Source organism: Tauraco erythrolophus, chromosome 14 (assembly GCF_009769465.1).
Source record: "Tauraco erythrolophus isolate bTauEry1 chromosome 14, bTauEry1.pri, whole genome shotgun sequence".
In the NCBI taxonomy this organism is placed as follows: Eukaryota; Metazoa; Chordata; class Aves; order Musophagiformes; family Musophagidae; genus Tauraco; species Tauraco erythrolophus.
In genome coordinates, this window is record NC_141478.1 from 1,737,828 (window position 1) to 1,761,650 (window position 23,823).

At 40.3% G+C, this 23,823-nt stretch overlaps 1 protein-coding gene across 7 annotated transcripts in view; it reads right to left on the reverse strand.

Moving 5' to 3' along the window:
• The window catches only part of PIAS1 (protein inhibitor of activated STAT 1), a 64,709-nt gene that overhangs the window by 6,887 nt on the left and 33,999 nt on the right, over positions 1-23,823 (reverse strand). For all 7 annotated transcript variants that reach the window (XR_015222545.1, XR_015222546.1, XR_015222548.1 and 4 more), the window contains exons 3-11: positions 17,024-17,108; positions 16,351-16,398; positions 14,795-14,885; positions 13,996-14,130; positions 10,763-10,868; positions 9,202-9,275; positions 3,590-3,750; positions 961-1,091; positions 476-653 (exon numbers count right to left, since the gene is read on the reverse strand). Coding sequence is in view for 3 of the 7 variants with exons in the window: in XM_086620493.1 (XP_086476619.1) it covers positions 476-653; positions 961-1,091; positions 3,590-3,750; positions 9,202-9,275; positions 10,763-10,868; positions 13,996-14,130; positions 14,795-14,885; positions 16,351-16,398; positions 17,024-17,108 (1,009 nt within the window). In the remaining 4 variants the exon portion in view is untranslated. The remainder of the gene's footprint in view (positions 1-475; positions 654-960; positions 1,092-3,589; positions 3,751-9,201; positions 9,276-10,762; positions 10,869-13,995; positions 14,131-14,794; positions 14,886-16,350; positions 16,399-17,023; positions 17,109-23,823) is intronic.

Below are 23,823 nucleotides of genomic sequence, written 5' to 3' on the forward strand. Positions count from 1 at the left end.
ACCAGCTTGGCTGCTCAGGTGTAACCAGGTTATTCCAGCACTCTCTATTACTGGCTACTGGCAGTAACCACCAGCAAAACCCACACACTCCCACAACACACCCATGTTTCTCATTGTTCTCTCTCTCTCTCCGTATGTTGCTGCTTCCATATATCCCTATGAAAGAAAAACATTTCCAAATCTGCAAAAAATATACTTCTAAGTCACAACCTTTTGCACCACTTAATACTCATTTTCACAAATATTAGTACAAATACAATTTTAAAACCATATCGTGTTACACACTTAAATCAAAGTTGTTATTCCAATTTTTTCCAGGCCCTGTGACCTGAGGTCAAATCCATTTGCTGTGAGATACTAAATCAGGATCTAACCCAAATACAGAACTTTCTAGATCCAACTTCTTTTCCAATGTGTTACTACTCTCCGTCGTGAGCATATTCCCTCTGCATCAGCCTGCATATTTTATTCTTACCCCTTATTATTTAACGGTGATGCTGGAGATATGGAAGGACAGTTTCTCTTTGCAGGTGGTTCCTCCTCCTCTTCATCTGATGAGCTATCAATGGTTAAATCAATCACTTCCACTTTCTTATTTTTATTTGACTGTTGGTGAGAAGACACTTGATGTTCCAAGGAGGAGCTTATGCATCCTATACAAAGTAAGTCAACATTATAAGCTGTAGCTTACAGTAACACTGCAATCATCATAACATCACAGCTTATGATATGCCTTCATAAATAAAGCTTACAACTTAGAATAAAAGACAGCAAAATTACATCATGTTGATATTACAAGTATCATCAGCCCCGAACTGTTATTACTCAAGTGATCCTTCTCACAAATGATCATTAAAAGCTACGAACACGCAGGCAAAAATAAGCATTTTGAAAAGTTAAAGGAACATCAATACTTAAGAAGTATGACATTCAGTCCAGACATCCCAAAACATGACTTACCATCAACTCCATTGTAAGACGCAGTTACTTCCTGCACCTCCTTCTTCGACCTCATCGGAGCCCACGATCCATCCTCCTTAAACTGAATTTCATCACAGTCTGTACAATACTTCAGGATTTCCATGAACAACCTGTCAATCGAAAACACTTAGTGTCAGCCTTCAAAAAGAGCTTAACTCATTTTTTTCTAGAATACCTTCATCAGTCAGTGTACGTTTGAAGTAGCATTTAAAAAGAGTCAAAAGCTTTCATTGTTCCACCCTTCCCTCATCCGCTTCCTTGATAAAAAGGAGTCTCTGAAAAATTTAAAATACTACGTAAAATAAAAATCTGCACATTCACTCTGAAGAACCACAAGAGTGGAACCCCGCAGAGCTAATGACACTGAACCCTCCATTTTCCAAAATGAAAGAATGCAAACTAATGTCAAAAACCCCAGCTCTTTCTTACTCTTATTTGTCTTTAACAATATTTAACTGAGGAAGCTCATCTCTTAAAGGAGTCCACACAGCTTAATACTTAAAGATTAGTACTTCTCGAAATCCCTTTTTTCTTTTTAAGTGAAAACTTCCTAACAAAAGCTGAGCATGAGAATCTAAACATGCAGCCTCTTCTCCTAGCTGCATCTCCTAAAACTTCTAGGATCCTGGCACCATGCCACTCCCAGTGGGAATTCCAGCTTTTGACCAAGACTATTCATGTGGTTCTGTGTAGGAAAGAGCTTTGCTTTAATTAGTGAGAAAGTTCACTCTTTCCCAGATGGAAACATTTTCCAGAAATAATCTTCTCCCTGGGATGCTCCATGCCCTGGTTTCGGCTGGGACTGAGTTAGTTTTTGGTTTTAGCAGAGCACCCAGAAGAGCTCCGTGCTTTGGATTTAGTCTGGGATTTGAACGAGAAGAACGTTGACAGCGCACTGATGTTTGGAGTCGGTGCTGAGACATCAGCTTCCCGTGTTTTGCCGGTGTGCAGGAGCACAGCGGGGACAAAGGGCCCACGACTCCCCTTAGGATTCGACCTTAGACTTAGGATTGAGGGCCACATTGGCCACTGGAGTATTCCAGATCATGCGACATCACGACCGGTATATAGATGAGGGTTAATTGGGAAGTTGGGAATTCTCTTCTGAGGACTCTCTCAGACTCTAGGAGTTCTACCTCTCTCTCGCTCTCTTTCCGGGCCTCTCACTCATCCAGGATTGTGGTGTTGGGACTTATCTGTTTTGGGACTGCGTGCCAGGATGAGACAGGTGTTGGTCACTGGGTGGGGAGCCATTATACTGTGCATCACTTGTTTGTATATATTATTACCATATTATATATATTTTTTCATATATTATTATTTATCACTATCACTTGTAATTTTATTATTGTTATATTGTTATCTCAACCCAAGAGTCTCCCTCCCTTTTCCCCTTGAATTCTCTTTGCCATTTCCCAGGGGTAGGGGAGGGTGGGCAAGCGGCTGCATGGCGTTTAGTTGCCAGCTGGGTTACACCATGACATTATATCACCTCCTCTCCACTATCCTTACCTGGCAACACAAGAAGAAATAAGGAAAATGGGTTGCTTTGGTTATTACTACTCTTAGCCTTTATTATTTTAGGCTGAAATGTAGAACAAGGAACCCCACGACTCTCTGATCCAAAGGAGAGGACCTGTAAATCTCAGGATCCATGAATCCAAAGCAGTCTGTGCCACCCCTGAGTGTCATTTCCAGGACTTTTTGCAGGGCCTTAATGGGGATCCCGAGCAATCTTATGTTTCACTGGCAGGCCACCAAAACAAAGTACATCCTCACTAAAAAAAGACCCAACTATCTGTGAGTTGGTTTTCTGGGGTTCTGACTGTTTCAGGGGGTTTTGTTTTGCTTTTTGGGGTTTTGTTTGTTGTGGCAGTTTTACTGGTTGGTTAGTCGGTGGGTTTTTTCAGTAAAATATTCTGCGAGTATTCTCAGAACACTCTACTTGTTCTCCGTCTTTATCACGTTTTGGAAAGAAGGTTCTTATCTAAGGAATTAAAATGCAAACCCAAGAACACATACTTGGCATTTCTTCGTGGAGACCAACAATAGATTTTTTTTTTTTTTTAATGTCCTGTGGGTAGGCAGTACCAGGGAACCAGTCTCTATGCCACTTTCTATATATAGCAACTCCCCAAGTGTGAAATGGTACACGGAATTGTACGTGGATTTGGGGGGGGTGGCAGTACCTATTTGATCTAACACAAATGCCTGCTATCAACGATGCCAGGTTTGTAGAGCTGCTCCATCAAAAGATGTGCTGTTTTCAACTAGGGATCCAGCACCGTGCGATATTTTAAAAAAAAAAAAAAAAAAAGGCAAACCAACCATTTTAGGCAGGATAGCTCAAAAATTTACCTAGGATTGGAAGGAAAACCTTTCATTATTATTAACTTTAACAGTTTGATGACCACAATTCTTCCAGAATACTGAACAAAGAAGCACCTGGTTAGTAATTGTTCACCAACAGGAGGGAAATGAAAGGACATGGTAACTGAAACCAGGTCACAGCCAGCTAAGATTTCAGAGCATTGCACTCTGTCCAGCACAACAACAGTAAGCAGAGAGTTTAAGGTCCATCCTTCATTTTGATCCAAGTTTTACTCACCCATCAATAATGAGATGTTCATAGGGAGCCTTCTTGTCACAGACAGGGCAAACCCAAGTTGGTTTCTTTTCATTCATTTGAATATAGAGAGTGGCATCAAAACATTGCAGGTGTGAACAAGTCAGGGCCCTGCACGGTATAGTTAGCCGCATTTTACCAAGCTTTAAGAGAAAAAAACCAACAAGATTACATCATCTTGGTATTCAATTAACAAACAGGACTCTTCTGTCTGAAAAGAGACAGAGATAGGTTGAGTTTTACTCCAGAAAGAACTCTCACGAATCCGAGTTTTGATTAAAATACACGTCACATGCATCGTTTCCTCCATCGTACGTAGGTTTAATTATAGAAAAAAGTGATTAAAACAACCACATTTTTAACTACATTTGATCAAGGAAACTGAAGACTACACTCTTCCATATTCCTGTAACAAAATACAGAGACCACTGACCACCTGCAACATACCAGCGTCCTGGATGAACCACAAAAAATATTTTTTTTCTCCAGCATTAGTATTCAAAAAGCTGATGAACGTGGGTCAGACCTCTCCTACTGACTCACAGTTAAGCTGTGTGTTGGAGCTGCTGTCCACACTTCGGTCATCACGGCACTACTAGAACTACTTGCTCAGCTCTACAGCCACTGTAGCAAGCGTACAGACACGCACCTGCAGGATTACGGCTCGTTTCCTGATGAGTTCTCTAACTCCATCATTGTCACTGCTTTCTCCAAAGGCCTGTCAGAAGGTGACTACTCACAACATAAGTCACACCTGTTAACTATCGAGAAACTATTTTATACTCCTCCTGCTGTGATAAACACCACTACTATGTACACAGTTGTGAGCTAACCTGAAAGGCCACTGCCTTTTTCTCAGGTAAAATACAAATACTTGACTATCCCCTCTAACACCATCACATCTTTTCAACATTACAAAGGGCCTGTAAATGTTAACGGATAATGAAACAGGAGAAAATGAGTTTTAAAGTACACTTTCAGATGAGGACCATCCTTTCCTTCAAGTTTGCAGAAAGGCTAGGACAGAGAGGTTTTGCAGGCTAGCACAAAGCTTCCACAAGTTTAACAGAAAAAGCAGAGCTGAGATAACACAGGAGTGCTACATACAGTGAGTGTTAAGGCTAAACTGTGGAATACAGAATCATGGAATGGTTTGGGTTGGAAGCGACCTCAAAGACCATCCAGTTCCAACCCCCCTGCCATGGGCAGGGACACCCTCCACTACACCAGGTTGCTCAAAGCCTCATCCAACCTGGCCTTGAACACTTCCAGGGATGGGGCAGCCACAGCTTCTCTGGGCAACCTGGTCCAGTGCCTCACCACCCTCAGAGGGAAGAATTTCTTCCTTAGATCTAATCTAAATCTCCCCTCTTTTGATTAAAGCCATTACCCCTTGTCCTATCACTGCATATCCATCTTGACTTGGATAGACAGATCAACACTAACCCAGATCATAAGCCAGTAACATATGACTGCATTGAATGCAAAATTGTTTAGGCAGTAAGACACTTCATATTAATCTGAAATAAAAAGGTCTCTTCTCCTCAAAAAAACCAACTAGTTGTTTTCTGGCAAAGTGCTGATGCTGCAGTTTAGGGAGGGGCTTTAAATGACCACACTAAAGGTAAAAAGAAGAATGTCTAAACACCACATTAAAAAACCCAACAAAACAATTATTAATTAAGAACTATTTATATTGAGTATTTTGAAGCTACATATATTTGACTAAAACATACACAATGACTTGATCTGAAAACCTCCAGCCAGTTCCAGCAGAGGGTGGGAGGAGGAACTGGTTTGAGCGCAGCTCAAACGTGGGCACGCAGAGCGACTCTGCGCAATACAAGACGGGTGCCACAGGATGGCACTCAACCTCAGAATATCAGAAAACTAAATAGCAAGAACAAAGGCTCTACTCACAGTCCACTACTTCCTCCATGATGCTTTTTTTTTTTTTTTTATCCCCCGCTAGCAGAAATCCCTCCACCCCATTCCCAGCAAACTCAGCTAGACTGCAGGATCTTGCTTCTTTTTCTTCCCCTCTGGCTCTCAGTCACTGCCATAAAACTCACCACCAGATGGGAGGGGAGCGGAGAACTCCCTGGGGAGTCTGCAGTAATGGTGGTGGGCAGCTCAGGCAGCAGGAGATGCTGTATGGGCCATGTGTTTGGCACCCCCTCCCCCAAAAATCCATGACCAAGCACATTATTTCTATCGTGTAATCAACCCCCAACAAAGCAAGGCCCCCTGATCCATGTCTGTTAGGAATTCTTATCTCCCAGATGGTAGGTCAATGGCTCGTTTGTCTTTTGGGCACAGGAAGAGTCTCCCAGTTCAGCGAGGATCAAGAGTAAGGGTACTGGAGATAAAACCTGGACGCTCCTATGCGATGGAAAATAAAAACAAGGCAGGTCAAAGACACGTGCCGCAGGAAGAACAGAAATATTTGTCTCCCAAGTAAAAAAGATTTAAACCAGAACGATTTTCACAAGCTCTTGGTATAAAAGCTGTGCCTCCGATTTCCAAGCAGCGGTGGGGTTTAACCAAAGCCACACGCACGCAGATGGAATCGGCACACTCAGCGTTAACGAGCTGATGTCTCCTTTCCCATTTTTGGCATTGAACCTCCCGGATCAGCTCTGCCACACTGGCCGAGCTGTGTCAGAACCGACAAAAGAAAAGGTCGTAAAAGAAGGGATGCATCCCAACTTTGGAAAAACTCTGTTTCCCAACACTGTTACTGTTTCGATCCCTGCCTGTCGGCAGTCAGAGAAACATTGCAGTAATTTCTTTTACCAGCATACAAAACATCGCTATCTTTTCATGCTAAAAACGCGCCCAAAACAGGAGTTAAAGATGTGTAAACAAAGCTGCAAAACCTACAGTCAAATGCTAGATTTGGAATTTTCGTGCAGTTAAATATTTGGTCCGGCTGCAGAGCCTGTGAATTTATTTATTTTTATTTTGAGTGAAAAAAAGAACATGAATTCAAGAGTCTTCCTGAAACGCAGACTCGGTGCAGCCCATTTGCCTGCTGTATCTTGGAGAGGTTCAGCCAATAGTTAAGGACAGTTTTTCCTCTGTTCTCCACGGGCTCGAAGGGAAAGCAGGCCTCTGTGCTAAAAAAAGCTCAGCAGCAATCCAAAACAAATTCAGAGGAAGCTGCTTCACGCCGCACTTTTTTTTGAGGGCAAAATCAAAGGTTATAAAGCCTCAACCTGCCACCCCCGTGCAGATACACAATTCCATTTATTTTACTGAAGTGTACACACGAGGGAATCACACCTAGAGCAAACGAGGTGGGAGAAAGCACCCTCGCATTAACAGAGCTGAAGATGCATCACTCTAATTTTGGTTCTGCTGTTGGAGACCAACTCGGCATTTCCAACGGGTACTTTCAAAGCACACACTCTCCATTCGAGCGTTAAAAAGTAAGCACAAAATATTTACAAAAAAGATTCTCCCTGAGCCAAATGCTTACCAATTAGCAAGTAAAAATATGGAGGCTATAATAAAATTACATTCAGGCCCGAGGAGTCTGAATCATGCTAATAACCTTTACTCGTAGGGCAGGTTGAAGGGTGCAGTCTCTGTCCTAACGAGCCTTTGCAATGATGGATTATTCCAAAAGCTACAGCAAAATCAAATAGCACTGAACAAGGAACACACAGGGAAAAAAGTCAAGTGTGGATGTTTTGTAGACATTATTAAAATGACATAGAGACAAATATGCTCAAAATAATCTGCTATAGACTTTGTTTTGTATGTCTATCAGAAAAGCAATAAAATTAAAGAGGAAACACCGACGAAGAGAGGATTTCTGAAGAGCTACATCCTAATGTCTGATGGCTGTTTTGTTTGACCCCTGGCAGAACTCTGAGAAAGCAAAACAGAATTTGACATCTTTAGGTATTAGCAAACTTACAGCCCTAAAAGCAGTATTGTAGAGGATACTCCTGCTCTAATACTAACTCGTCTGAATAACAGTCATCAAGAAAAAAAAAAAGGTATCTAAAAGCACTGCAGAAGAACTGTTACCAGTAATGGGGGCAACCAGGACACGCAGAAGTGTGTCAGAAAACTCCTACAGAATGATCTATAAAGCAATACAACTGCCTGAAGAGGCAGTTTTGTCAAATTAAGTAAGACTGAAGTAAAAATCTGTAATTCCAGAAGATGCATGAAGATTAATTTAAGATAATTAATTAATACACAGGCACATCTAAACTCTTACAGTTAATTTCTACTAACGGATTACAATTTTGGTCCGTATTGGAAACTAATCTTAAGCAGCAAGAATATTGTGCCTAAAAAAGTTACCAAAACCAAGTTGTGCTTTCTAGAATAACAAAGTACTAACAGCACAACAAACATTCAACTGTGACAACTCAGCAAAATAAGGTGCCAGCTGTGGACCCAAAATACTTCAGCGTTGCAACTCTGCAGCAGTTTCAATGTGACACAAAAGTCCATAGGTCTGTAAGACTGTAGGTTAGGAAGTACTAAGTTTACAGATCAGGATTTTATTTTGTAAATGCAGTCCCTGTATCTTTCTTACAGATGAGTTTACCTTCCTTATAAATGTGTTATTATTTAGTTAGCATCAGTGTTGATATGGAGGTCTGAAGATTGAAAAATCAGAAATAACACCACATTTAAAGATTTACAATAACCTAATGCATACACAAAAAGTAACCACAATGTCAATTGTGCTTTTTATGAAGCAAAGATTATGCATCTAGAAGTCTGTCTTCACACTGGTAGAGTTTAAGAACATATTCAATAACTTGAGAAATAAGCTTCAATTTTGCAAGAATAAAGTCAGTTTTCTTCTTTAGATTTCAAAACTGAAAACTTCATGTCAAGCTCGAGCAGACTGAGCCAAACCAGGAAACAGATATATCCTTAATCTTGAAAAGAGGTTTAAAAGAGGTCTCAAAGATGAAAAAAAGTCCACATAATATTAATATTGAGCATTTTACCAATGATAACATAAAGCCAGGTATAAACTACCGCTCACCTCTGCATCTACTTGGTCAATAATCAATTATCAGGCCAAGATACAGTATGTCTCTGCCACTTCCACATTCACTGGAACTGTATTCTCCTACTTCAGGTTTGGAACTAATTCTGTCGAACAGCCTCTAGGACATTGTTTTGTTTTTAATCTAAGATTATTAAATACTCAAAGTCCAAACATGTATATAATCACCTTCAGTTAAAAGATGCTCAATTCTTTGACTGCAGACACTGGCCGAAGAGCTATTTTTAATACTCAGATTTACCTACCTTACCACTGGGAGTGGTTTTATTACAATCAAGGACTCAAACTGCACACCCACACGATGTAGTGACAGATTTAAATGTGTGCTTACCTGTCATTTCAAACAGTGTTTTCAAGTTAATGGAATACTCATTTTCTCAGGGGTATATCACATGCTTAAGCACAGGGACAGATAACTTCAGCACTGGATCCTACCCCACAAAGTTAACACACAGGCAAACACACGCTAATCTCTACCAAATGCAGGTCCCAGAACAGCCACTTTTTGATCAGAATCAGTTTTGAGGAACGAAAAAAAAAACCAACTTACCGGACAGAGGAGAGAAACTCTTAAGCTTGTTGTTGCTATTTCACTGTCTGGATCAGCAGTCAGTTTCTCTTTAACTGTTATTTGAAAGAAGAAAAGGTTTATTTTACAGTTGATTTAAAACACAAATTGGAAGATAAAGAAATACAACAAGTCTGAAACTGTGTGCTAAACTTTCCATTTGCCGTATCTACTGGAAGCAAACAGTAGACTCACTTGTTTCAGACTCTCACAACAAACATGTAACATAAGCAGTCTTTACTCTCTAGAAAGATCATAGATGACAAGATTTAAGAAAACAAAAAGTAGGAAGAGTTCATCTTAAACCAAGATCCCTAGAAAATTATACAGCGATATCTCTTCTCATATACATGCAACTTTGTACTTGACAGTTATTTAAAATCTACCGACAAGATGAGCCACATTGACTTGACTGTTCACTTCAAGCACATCAAAAAAAGGTGTTAGTGACTCTCACACGGACAAGCACCACTGTAAACCTCTGAAACACTCATCAAGCAATCCTGTGATTTAAAATGGAAAAGCAAATTGAGAAACAGGAAATCAGAATTACCCTGACAAAACCTGTGTTTTAAGTCACTGCAGTGAAATATTAGCACTGCAGAAGTCTGTCATCTCTACTTTTACTGACACCGACTGTTTTATAAGCAGTCACCAGTTCAACAAATAAGTCAGTTCCATGTTTTTCCTGCTCTGTGAAGTGGACCTACACCCTCATTCTCATCTTGCCTACACAGAGCAGTAGCCACCTGGAAACTCTCTAGATTTTTGAGCACATAAATCATCACATTGCATTAGCACAAGCTAATGCCCAGCATTAGACACCACTGGCTTTGTAGCATTTACTGGTGGAGTAATTTCTTCCCTTTAGGAGAAGGTCCTGCGCTGTGTGCAACACATGTTATCTGAGCATTAAAGAGTACGACCAACAGCTGTCAGGTGTTGGTATTTTCACCCTCTCCCTGAAAAAGAAACATGCAGCAGTTTTTGCTTGCATTTTTGTTATACAAACTTGTACCAACACGTACTTGTCAGAGAAAACAATAAAGCAGCAAACCTCACGCTTAAATTTGGAAGGGGGTTGGGAGGAGTATTGTGCCAGACACTCTCTCTCCAGGAGCTCAATCCACAATATCGTGACAAAGGAACAAAAACTACGTTGATGGAGACTCTCCTCCAGCATGTCAGCATCAAAGTCCAGTATCAGGCATTTAGTTCAGCTTGCTTGAGGTACTGAATTACCAGCTAACTACAGAAATACAGTTGTGCTGTTCTGAAGAAACAAAGCCAGTATGGCTGAGCTGAAAGAGATTCTCTTGCATTTTTCCCTTCACAGTGTCAACAGGGTTCCTGGACTGGCTCCTAGTACAAACAAAGGCCTCTGAGTCTTTGAATTGGAACCGAATACAAAGAACACCACTATCAGATTCTCAAAACCCAGAGAATTGTAGGAAGTCCAAACCTCAGTGAGTACAGCCCTATTTCAAGCCTCCTTTTACCAAAGCTCTTTTTCCTTTTCAAACAAGTAGTACAGCAGACATACTCAGTGCTCTAGAGTGATCCGGGTTCCGTATCCCTTTTGCTCGCAACCTCTGCAGCAACACCGTGGAGGACAGCTGCTTTACAAGATAGACTGCCATGGAATAGTTCTAGAAAACAGAACAAAAGAGCAAAGTAAAAACTGTTCTAATCAAAAGGCAGCTTGCATTTTATGCATCACTTACACAATTTGTTACGTGGTTACAGGGCACTGTGTTTCTAAAGCGGTTACAAGACTCGAGATGGCAAAGTTTGCAGACTAGAGAAAACCCCTTCTGCTTCGGAAAGTCTGCAGGGCTGGAGTTTGGGAGGTGCAACAAAAGGGACTTCACGCCTCACTGGGATTAGATTTAGCTGCAAACCAAGCTATTAAACCAGTGTTTAGGACACTTCTGGAAGTTTTACATCTAACTTGGGACGTGCCACCTACAGCCCATTTAAGAAGGGCAATTCTACACCAATAACGTCAGGTACTGCAGATTTATCAATACTTTTAAGGGAAGCTGTCAGGTCAAATACAATCAAAACTTTTTTTTAATAAAAGCTTATTTTGTTTTCAAAACAGGAAAAGCAGCAGTGATGCCTCTTCGAAAGCAATACACAAGATGCATCATCTGCAGTATTCCCTACTCAGTCTGGAAGCACTGGTCAACTTTCTTTTGCTTATCTTCCTGCAGTTACTGCCTACAAAACACTAACTTGGCTACCGAAGCTTAACAAAAGCAAGGCAGTTAAAGAGTTCATGAGTTCAGCAGGGCCAAGGTGTACTCCAGTGAATCTAGGTGGAGCAGGTAACGAGTCACCCCTCCCAACTGCCTGTCCTTCCCCTCTGGAAGAGGTTCGGTCACTCCCCCCCATCGATCTCAACAGCCCAGACCATGCAAATGTTCCTTAGTGGTGTCAGCAAGAAGCCATGTACGTTGACTTCTGCCACTATGGAACATCACCTGGCATAGAAGGTGGTCAGATGCAGCCCGAGCACCAGCTCTGCCAGCTCCCCTGTAAGCGGGGTAAGCCCTCCCTCGAGGGGTGAGCAGGAGTGGCAGAGTGCTCTCCCTGGCATCGCCAACTGATTTCAAACCACAGGCTGGGAATTCTCAAGCTCTCCTTTTTCTTGTAAGCTACTAACAGCAGGTAGTAACTGCCTTTCTAAAAATGTGATACTGTACTATGCATTCATCAGCAACATCCCTCTCTTCCTTCGACCTCCCAAAATGAAACGGGCAAAATTTGTTTTCTCACATTAGGGTACATCAATTCCTTTTTGATATAAACAGTATTGGCCAAACCTGTAGCTTCACTCATATACTTCAAATTGAAAATTACAGTCTTCCCCCAGCAACTGCTATGTACGTTTCCACTAACAAAACAAACAAAAAAATCCATACAACTGTGACATCTACCGTTATTCAGGATGCCACTAGAATCCAAAGGCGTGATTTCAGTGATATATCTTACCATAAAATCGCAAAAACTGAAACAGCATCAGAAACACCACATTTAAAATATTTTATTCTTACAATGAATGCTTCTCACATCGTTAAAAACCACTACTGCTTTAACTTGTTTGTTTAATGCCTCAATTAGTACAGAAGTTAGAAAAATGGTAATTAACATTGTGAAATTATTTACCGACAGCTTGAATCTACAAAGCCAGGAACTTGCCCAAGGCATCTTGTACAGAAGGCTCTTGAAACACATTGTGTAAAAATCACAGTCATGACTTCAGGAAAGGTAGAGTACACCAGTTGAGACACACAACTGGCTCTTGAGGGAAGGGGAGGAGGGCAATTCCAGTTTTGTACTATACAGGCACATCCCAATTAAAAAAAAAATTCCTCACATTCCATTGTCAAGGTCTCAAACAATCACATTAGGAAGCATTACGTCTCGTGAGTGGGGAAGGTCTGACTGGCATCTAATTCTCACTAAATACGCTAAGATTTGCCACTCTCTTCAGTTTTCTACTGTAAGCTACAAGTTAGCCGCATGGGTTTTATGGAAATATCTATGAATTCTGAGCAACTAGCTAGTTCACAGAAGACTAGCTTAGAGTCCACACAGACTTGTGACTTTTCCCTAAATCTTCACTGGTATTCTTAAATAAAAGTGCAGCACTATATTCAGAGCAATAACCAGGATTAATCAACTTGCGTGCCGACACTTCTGCAATGTAAACCAAAACAGGTTCATTTTTAAATTCTTATTTCTGATACCTGCAGTTCTCATTAGATAAAAGAAGGGTGTTTTTTAAAAAAAAAAAATCATTCAATCATAATTTATTTTATAAGCTGAATGGAGACTGTTTTATGCTCTGCAAGAAATTAATCATGAAATACCATCATGATGTTTTATAACTGGCTATTGTGCATCACTGGGCTGTAAGCATTTTTCCACGCTGGTTCAGGAATCCTGGGCTTTGCATACCGACAAATTCTTGGACAAGGTTTCATCTCAGGACAATTCTGGGGGCTCCTAAAACCAGGATGGTTGTAATGGCAAAGCCACTGTTTTTCAAGCACGTGTTGACTCCATAACGTATATCTAGCAGTTTTTTTGCCATCAGTGAAAGCAGTGTGCTAATTCACGACTAATTTATTGAAGTAACTTTTTGCATCATGGTCCAGATTTAGTCCGTCTAGTGGAACATCAGCAATTTTATAATATCAACTGTAACATTCTCACCACAGACACAGAAAAGTTTTAAAAACATGATTTTTTAAAATATTAAGGATAGCAGTTGTGAGAAATGTAAAAAAAGCAAATTAAATCCCCTGGCCCTGCTCAGTTGCTACGCTTTGTGTCCACATTTACTCAGCTATAAAAGACCACTCTGTACCGAACGTCACGTGCTAGCTACAAGCTGAAGCCAAGATGAGGTTTGTCAAGTCCCCAAAATCAGGAAGAGCTGGAAGTCTGAGGTTAAGACAAACAAACAAAAGAAGGTTTATAAGACATCTTGATCTTATTATTTGGACCCTCAGTGAGTCACAAAGATGGGTGGGTGGGGGATGAGGAGGGAAAGATCACACCAAAAAATTGGAGGGCTATCGATCTAAGGAGCATGTCAAACCTGCCTAGCACAAAGCAATGCAATCACAAGATGGAACAGTCCACTGCTAAACCATCAAGTATTTTCTGCACAATTACACTTGCTTATCTTTCAAACCTTCCCAACAGATTGCCAAAGCAGAAACTAATAAGCTTTAGACAGCACTACGTATCCAAGTGACTTACCCTTCCGATCTCCGCAGTCCACGAAACAACGATTGTGTTTGGTACCGTCGTAGACAACCTGACGAGTGAGGTAATGTTGATTGGTCGGCTGGGTCGCTTTGGTTCAACACCGTTTTTGGTTGGGGGAAGATAGCCCTAGAAATCAAAGTATTTTTTCCCCTCAGCAAAAAAAAAATAAATATAAAACCCACTGCTTTTGCCTTCCTCCCCTCTCATCACAGCCCTGCCACAATAAAAGCCGTGTTTCACCGGAACCAGGCTCCCTCTTAGACAGACATCTATATCAGACGAGAAAGTAGCAGGTGTTTTACAAGCCCTTTCTCCTTACACAGAGCCTCACGCTTTCCAAATCCTGGCCCTGTCCACCGGAATATTAAAAGGCACCTTTGCCATCCCTCCTTTCTCAGGACTGCTATCAACCCGCCTGGCTAACACTGCCCAGTCTAATCCTGCGTGCTGCCCAGTACTGTAAATTGGCATTTTTCTCTGTAGTCCTCTTGGTCAGTGATGGTCTATGCCCTGCACAGACCACCTTCAAAACAGCATCTCATTTCAGTCAGACTCACTGGATGTTTGTCAAACACACAAATTTACTGTCATGTTTTTTGACAATTAACATTCCGGACCTACTGGCTGGTCTCCTGAGAAACAATTTACTTAACTGTCTTTTCCATTCATCTATCCATCTTCATTCAAATGCTCCAAAACAAAGGTTAGGATATGTTCTCAGGCTCATTTCTGACAGACAGTTCCTAATAACACTATCCAATTATGTGTATCAAAATAACATCTTACTTACTGGAAGGCTGCATGGTTTCCCGTTTACTTTCACGCACAGATTGGGTGGGAAGTGATCTTCTTGTGGACAACTGGTTTCTGATAAACAAAACCTAAAAGCAAAGAGCTTCCATCATCTTTCACTTCTAAAGTGATTTAAAGATCACCTCCTTCCTAGAAAGATTTTTTTTTTCCACTGAGTTATGAAAGCGTGACAAATCTTGCTAAACACACAAATTAGCCGTACAGATCATTAAGCAGGAAAGCCCCCCCAAATTACAGGTTTGGATCAAGATGGCTGTAGGTTCCTCCTCAGACTGACTGATTCAGATATACAGGTTCCTGTTAGAAAAAACAGATCTTTCCAATTTCTTTCCTACCATTTCCCCAGCCTGACTTCTTGATACAAGACCAGGCTTTCACAAAGGACAAAAATATAGTTTCTTCAACTGTCCCTCCTCCAACTTCAATAAACCAGCCAGCTGTTTAGTCACCGCATCAAACGCTATCCTCATGCCTATGTCAAGCCTCTTACTTAAGTTCAAACAGTTTTATTTATTTACTTAAGTTCAGACAGGCTTATTTGCTGCTGCAACCAAAATAAGACACACCCTTCCTTGTCCTACGAAATGTGCAGGCTGAGATCGTGGACAATAGGCATTCAAAGGACCAAAAAGAGCCTCTCAATTCCACTGGCCTTCTTCCAAGGACCTGCTCCATCCACCCAAACGTACTAGCCCATCAGGGTATGGCTACTCAACGCAGCTGAGCCCTGAAGAGGCTGCTGCTCTCAAAGAGGGGGAGCCACCTTCTCTCCTTGTTTTTGCTCCTGCTCTCCTCATCCCTTTGCCCGTCTGACCCTTCTCCAAGCCAACCTGACGTGCTGATCAGTGCAAGTATCCTAACAAGTCAGATCCAGAAGCGATCGCTTTCCGTCTGGCGAGTTAACAGCCATGCAGACACAACCAGGGGATGGAAGGCAAGAAGTTGTTTTTGACAGGAGCAAGCCCTGAAGTCAGGTCTACCCACAGCCTTCTGCAGAATTACAGGGACACACAGGTTTTAATCAACTTATGATATGTTTGTCAAAACCTCTAAAATAACCAACAGGTTAAGACCCCATCTGGTCATTCCCAAAATCTTGCCTCCCATTGCCTCAAGAAAAATAAACTTTGAGTTGCCATGCCCAGCAATACTGCGTCTGACATCTCTGCTAGGAAAAATCACCTCCCTGCATGCAGACTTGGAAGGCCCAGGCACCTGGAATCTGACAGACATGGAGTTAAAGAAAGGAGCATAGGCACAATCCGAAATAACGGACTGGAGAAAACGAGCTGGCCATAGCTAAGTACACGCAGCATTCCGACCAGGTATCTGCCACCAGCAGCTTCAGGAAAGCTGCACAGAACAAGGACAAGGAGTTAAGTCTGCCCTTTCCAAAGCAGCCAATGGCAAATCTTTTCCAAGGAAATGACCGGAGACTCTTCTCCACAAAGGAAAGCTTGACTTGCTGGGGAGCATAGATCTGAGACATTTTAAACAACAGCAGCAGCAGGAGCAGGCAATACAAACACATACCTTAGCTGGACCTGTACTGTGAAGTCACATTTGGTCCCAGAAATATCCCTAGAAACAGAATATAAATGAAAACATATTGTTTACACAACAGGTTCATCAATATTTTCTCCGAGTTTGCTGTAAGTTCAATGTATGTAAACCACACTTCCTGGTATTTATAGTTTCTATCACACTTCCCCTTTCTTCTGGTCAGTCAAACCACCACTCTCAAGACACGCTAAAAGATACACTTTTTATTTTGCAAGTAAACAAATCAATTACGTTCTCATCTGATCTCTACCACTTCCTCTTTTTTTGTATACTATAAAGAAAATTGTGATGGGTCACTAGGAAACACCATTTTTACAGTGAATAAACATAGAACTTGACAAAGGATCTGACTGATGGCGAGAAAGGGCTGCAGGAAGGACAGTTAGGTATTTGTACAGGAGAAACCTGCCCAGTACTCACTGGACAGTGCTGGTATTTAGTTCTCTCTTCCTTGCCCTTTTCCCCTCCATCAGCTTACACACAAAGGAGAAAAAAATTCCCCAGAAGAGTATTTTCTGAGGCACCACGCGCACACCTGCGTTAAAGCTTTAAGATTACATTTCAAAATGAAAGATATGGTAAGCCTGCTCCTTTTTTAATTTATTTTTATGGAAATACTGTATTACTGACGGAACTCACTCACATTGAACTGCTGATTTGCTGCACTTGTTGCGGTGTCAGTGCAAACGCAAAGCAGGTTTCTCGAAATCGCTGACTATTATCTGATGCTAGAAGAAAACGAGAGATCATCACTTTAATGAGAGGAGATCATTCTTTCAATTATTCTCTATTTGCTGTTTTTAAAGTGCCTACATATAGATACACACATTTTCATAGCAAATCCAACAGTATGACAAGCATCTGTCTATAGTATGATGAACATCTGTGTCTAAAGAATTTTAAAGCCAACAAGAAAGTTGCCATTTAAACCCTCCTGTAAACACAATAAACTTTATATGCATTTAAATTATACATTTTAAAAAGTGATATAGATAACACCAAAGTTGAAACAAATCAGTTTCAGACTTTCTATCAGTCATGGTGACGTAATGCAAAATGTTCTTTGATATTAAATAACCAAAAATTCTTAGGTATTCTCATCAATCACTTTTTTATCTCCTTTACCACGCAAGATCACAGATTAGCTCGTGAATGCTCAGAAGTACAACACATGCAACTTCTCATGGTTCAATAAGATATTTTAGGGAGTTAAACACACCAAATACATAATACACAAACAACTCAGGAGATGCATAATTATGAAATCTGGTTTTCAAGTCCTTCAGCTCTGTGCCATAGTGCTCTATAACAAACCAAGCAGTATTTAAGTATTAATGCAGCTGCTGAAAACTCAAAGAAATGTTAAGCATCTCCAAAATAGTGCTTATATCTAAAACACATCCTTTCACCAGGGCTAGAGGCACCACTGCTGTGCAGAACCATACCCAAGGGCTATGAAAATGCCTTTAAAAATAATAATAAAAAAAACCCAAACAAAAAACCCAAGAGAAGCATCTCCCCAGAGAACTGTTGAACATGCTCATCAACACACATACTGAAGCAAAAGTCATAAGAAGCCTGCCCCTCAATTTCATTATTCTTCATAATTTTATAAGGTTATGAATAACTATATTGTGTATTAAACACTCAATAAATTTATCATTTTTTATTTTACTATAATACACTTCCTGACTCATCCTTGAGTGATAGATGAGTGAATACTTCAGGGTGATGCTTCAGGTATTTTGTTAAAAGCAGCATGTGGTAGGTTAGAACCAACAATAGAACAGACATTGACTTGGTATAAATATTAACAGCAGCAATCTCACAAAATTACATTTATGTCTTTCTTGTATGACAATGCTGCAAGATCAGGACATTTTATTACATTATATGCAACAACCACACGCAGTTCATTATCAGTTGCTCTAAAGCTAGATGGGCAAGAGCAGGTAATATATACTGAACAGCAACTTTTGTGAAAATACTAGCAATAGTAAACCTTTTAAAAAGCCTTAAGCTATACAAAGAACTTCTTATTTTTTTATATGCATATATTTCTTTTTTTTTTTTTTTTACAATAGTAAATTCTACTGTAACGTCCAAAAGCACCATCTGGGCTAGGGTGCAGCACACAGCCTCAAGTTAATGTTTAGTGAGACACTCATGCCTGCAGTATCCAACATCTATTTTCATTTTAATACATTTTCAACTACATTTCATCAAATGAGAAACATGAGAGGCTGCAGGTGACCACCACTCATGCCATCACAATGTAAGAATTTGCAGGAAACAAACAGAATGTAGACAATTAACAATGAAAATCTGTGATAGTATTTGGTCTTCAATATAACTTTACAACTATTTTTAGTTATAAATGGAAAGATCAGAATTATATACCGTAATCAACAAAAGATGAATTAGCAAGGTTAAATAATGCACTGCACATCAGAGAACTGAATAAATTCAATGTATTATTTCATATTTTTACACGGTTAAAGATGGTTTTCTCTTCCTCCCATGTATTACTTGCTTTACCCTAGAAATTGGCAGTTCTGGCTTTATCAGAGAAGTTCTGGAAGGTCTTTGTGAACATTTGTTGTAAACTCCAACACCTTTAATTGAAGAACAAGGCTGCTGAACATTTCCCTGAAGTTACCTTCATTTAAAACTCCATTATCCAAAGAAGTTAAACAGCAACTCTCGCAAGAAAAAGTCTAACCCCAAATTTCCTAAACAATCTCTTCCCCTTTCAGCTGTTTTTTGCTTGTTTTGGGTTTGCAGCATTCTCAATTTAAAGACAGAATCAAGCAGGTAACGTGGAGTTTTGCAAGCGTTGGAAGGAAGGGAGGAGCAAAATAACTGTGAGCAGAACACCAAAAGAGGTCCCAAAATTCAACTCTCTTCCTCTGTTCTTTACAGGCTGGTATTAATGCACCCTTAGTTTTGCTAAATAGTGACACGTGATCTTGAGAAGTGGATTTCTAACTTCTGTATTTGGTTTCATCTTGCTCTTGGCCAAATTAAAGCATTATACATTCTAAGGACAGAAAATGAAAAGGTACATTCTTACGGGAGCTTTCCTAATTCCAGTTCTCTTCACAAGCTCCAGTTCTAGCACGTTTATAAGACAGTAAATAGCCTCGGCTTGACCCAAAAATTTTTGCAACAGAAATAATCACTGCAAACTGTTAAAACACCACAGAAACGTGAGCAATGAGTAACTGCACTGTGCACATTATGGCTAAAGAATTTACTCTTAACCAGGCTCCACCTGAAAGGAAAAAGGCAAGGAGGAAGGCTCTGGGGCTGGGGGAGGCAGGATGGTCGGTTGGTTTTAACGTTGTCAGTTCAGACGAAGAACGAAATGGCCTCCAACACTTCTTCTTACTCCATTAACTTCACTTGCACTCGTCCTAACAACTGCAAGCAAAAGTCTAAGAGCTGTTTGATCAACGGTCCTCAGTGATGAGATGCACTTCATCACACGCTGCTTGATCTTTCCTGAGCTGTAAAACAGCACTAATACACACACGCCGTGTTTTCAACACATCGCTTTTGTGTACAAGCAACCGTGATTGCCACGGGAGCACGGCCAAACGGCGAAGAAGGAAGAAATGACTTGTTAATTAGGCAAAGACGAGCCAAAAGCCAATCAAAAGATTTCAAAACTCTTGACAGATTGAGCAGTACAGACAGAGGAAGACAGACAAGAAGCTACGTTCCTCTAAACTAAGAGAGAGTTACGGTCAGGCTCTTCAATTAATATCAGGATACAGCTCTGCCCCTTGGACGTGTAGCTACCAACAGGAAAAAGAGCAAATTTAATCATGGATTGCCCAATTCGGTGTGTGCCACCATATGTAAGCCTAACCTTAGGCACATTTCAGCCAATTATAGACATAATTGTAACCCCTCCATTCAGCACAATATTAAGAAATGACAAGAACAAACTACGCAAAGAACAAACAGAATCAGTGTAACACAGACACAAAACGACTTGCAAGAGGCCAGGAACAACTGAAAATATTAGGTCATCACATTCGAAGCACAGTTAACAGCTGGTTAACAGCACTACTTCCATTTTCCAGCTTCCAGTTAAGATCCTGCAGTCACCACCGAACACCAGCACACCGGGACAACCTCCAGCATCGCCAGCTGGGCTGCGGGAGGGGAGGTAGGGCAAAATACACCCCCCGGCTGCAAAACCACTTACTTCAAGCAGAGGTCAGTTAAATATGGCAAGGAAAAGTCAACAGCTTCACAAAGATTCTGTTTACCACTCCTGAAACCCAACCGCCTGTTGACTTTGCTGCCCTTGCAAAGCAAGGCTGGGAGGGGGGTGATTTGGGGGGACGGGGGGCACAGAAGGGGCAGGTTAGGCAGCAGGACCTTGCCTGGGAGGAAGGGGGATAGGCAGCAAACAAACCCAAAAGCATCCTTTAGAAGGGAGATGAAATATATTTTTTTCATTGTGGTTTTCTCTAATCTTCTCCCATGTTTTCACCCCATTTTTTTATACCTGTACCTATTATTTCTAGATATGTATTTCTACCCTACAAACAACATAGGAAAATCGCAACAAAACACATTAAACAGAGTTAATTTAGCAGCTTTACTATTAAATACTAAGCTTCCAAGCTTATCTGTGACTACACAAACTCCTCTGTTTCTACGGACTTCACATTTCTCAAGGAACAGACACTGGAAGTCTGGAATTTAAGAGTGTGGAAAAGCTAACAGATTTCTATTAATTCATCTGGTGTATCTGCTGTGTTTAAGAACACCAAACAGACCCTGGCAAGACAAGCGTGCCATTTACTTTAAGTTCTGGAGGATGATTAAAACCAGAAATATGCAAATATATAGTTTTATAAAAGAAAATCATTTTGATGGCTAGAAACATGCAACCACGCCCTGCAAACAACTATTATTATTTAACAAAAGACAGGCAAAAATAGATCTCCAATGGAAAACTGAGCGGATTAAAACAGAATTCATAATCTAATAAAGCTGGAATCTAGCCAGGACACCAGAGTCAACATGAACATTATTAAGAAAACTCCCAGGAACAGTTTTTTGGGGTTTGGTGTTGTGCGTTTTTTTTACTACCTGTAAATTATTAAATTTTATAGCCTTTTCCTTAGCAATGGTACCAGGCTTGGAGGAATAGTCAAGAACAGTTTATAGGCCAAAAATCTCCTTTTGCATTCTCAGAAAGGAGGTACAACACACAAATGTCTAATGCTTCTTACTTTTTTTTTTTAATTTACATATAAAGAACAAAGGCGCAGTAATTTAAAAAATACCATGAATCACAAACATCATTTTACCTTGCTGCTAAAAAATTTCCTGAATAATTGAGAAATTTGAAAGGGCAGGTTTTGAAAGTACAATAAAAAGCTTTTCAAGCAGACTTAGGTAATTAAATGGGTGTCAACAAGAACAGTTTCAGACAAGTCATATAAATATCCATTTCTCATCTTACCGGAATCTCACTATTTTTGAGGGGGTGCTGAAAGAGGGAGGGCGGAGGGGAGGATTTACCAGTTCTTCATTCATCCAGCTTAAATCCAGGAAAGGCAATGACCAAAATCCACATTTGCTTGGAAACACATACCCACACTTTTTAAGTACCAGCACAATTCAGGTCCGCTGCCTCTGCAGGTCCCCAGCATTACTACAACACAACCTAAAAGGTCTAAAACGTTGCAAAAACATTACAGAGTTTCTTCTTCAAATCTATTCTTTTTACCAATTTGCTATCAGCACAGTTTCCTGAATTATTCCCCACTTGCCTCGTTCAAGTAATGATCCAAACAGCATACAGGATTGGTATGTATTAAGTGAGAGTGATCCAGTTATGCCTTGCTGGTTGTATATTTTGTTAAACATTTCATGAGTAATGAGTTTTCAAAATTTGAGCAAAAAACTATTTTAATACACGACAGGATCATTCATAGGACTAAACCACTTAAAATTCTGTATGAATGTATATATATGTGTGTAAATATAGAGACAATTAGTATATTACTTATATAAGTAATAATAATACATAAAAAACTATTTCCAACCAATTTTCTCCTGTCTTTTGGAAAAACCCTATAGCGCTAGAGTAAAAAAAAAGAAGCCAGCTTGAGTGGCTGCATTTTCTACAGCTCTAAAAATATTCTGTTCCACCTCACCAGTACCCACAGCTAAAAATAGCCACACAATCTTTCTGCAGTAAAATACCTCTCGCTGTCTTGAGAAAAAGCCAGTCTCTAAATTTCCATTCAAGAAGAGATACCTCCAAATCTTTAATGAATCCCGCGTTATCGCACGCTTCCCCACGCAGCTCCAGCTGACCACCACGCTGCCAATACATTCCGATTAATACCAGGGTTAACCTTTCCCATCTCTCATCACCAAGTGCAGCTTATTAAATAGCAAAGGGAATATATTACCTTCTAACACAGAAAGACTAAAATTAAAGTTGCACTTGACACTGCAGTAATTACCTAAGTTGAGGCCATGAGAAAAGCTATCAGGGAACTGGCCGGTTACCAATGATTTGCAATAACAGCATGTTGATTTCCAAAGGCAAAAATTGTTAAGTAAGACAATCAGGACTACAGCAAATTTTTGCTAAATGCTGCAAGATAAACAAGTGTCTAACTAGTTATTCACTAACCTAATACAGAATTTTGACCACTTAAATTTAGTGAAATATTAGCCAGAAAAAAACAAACGTTTTAGAAGTTGTCAATCCAACACATAAATAATTCTTGCTTATCTTCTCCAGATAGGTAAGCTACCTTGTTTTGTTGCAGCACAGGCATTTTGCTTTTTCTTTTAAACAACAGAAGGCATTGTATCAATCTATGTTCAATCCTCTGTTTCAAGTATCACTGCGGAAAATTTAACACGCTGCCTTCAAGCTAGACCAAAATTACTGCATTTAGATTACGGCTCAGCAAACGTTTACCTTTTAAAAGGGTAAAATTCAGACAGGATTTGCATTATTTTTTATTATTTTTATTTATTTTTTTTTATATTTATTTTTTTATATTTATATTTATTATTTACTATTAAATTTTTTTTATTTTTCCCTGCTCATGGCAGGGGGGTTGGAACTAGATGATCTTTGAGGTCACTTCCAACCCAAATGGGCAGGGACACCCTCCACTACACCAGGTTGCGTTTCTGTTTGGCCACTCGCTTGCTGTGACATCCTGCCCATTTCACTTCATTCCAATCTCTTATCACAATTACCTTAACACTTGGAAACACTTCAGCACTACTCGAAGGGAAGCGGCGTAGTAAACACACAGCTCACTCTTCCCTTGACAGCGGTGACTCGCTCCTAACCCGCTGCCACGGGTTGCAACTGCTCTGCACTCACCAACACACCGTGCTACCACCACGTTCCTCAGCTCAAACCAGATGGAAAACTCAGCTCCA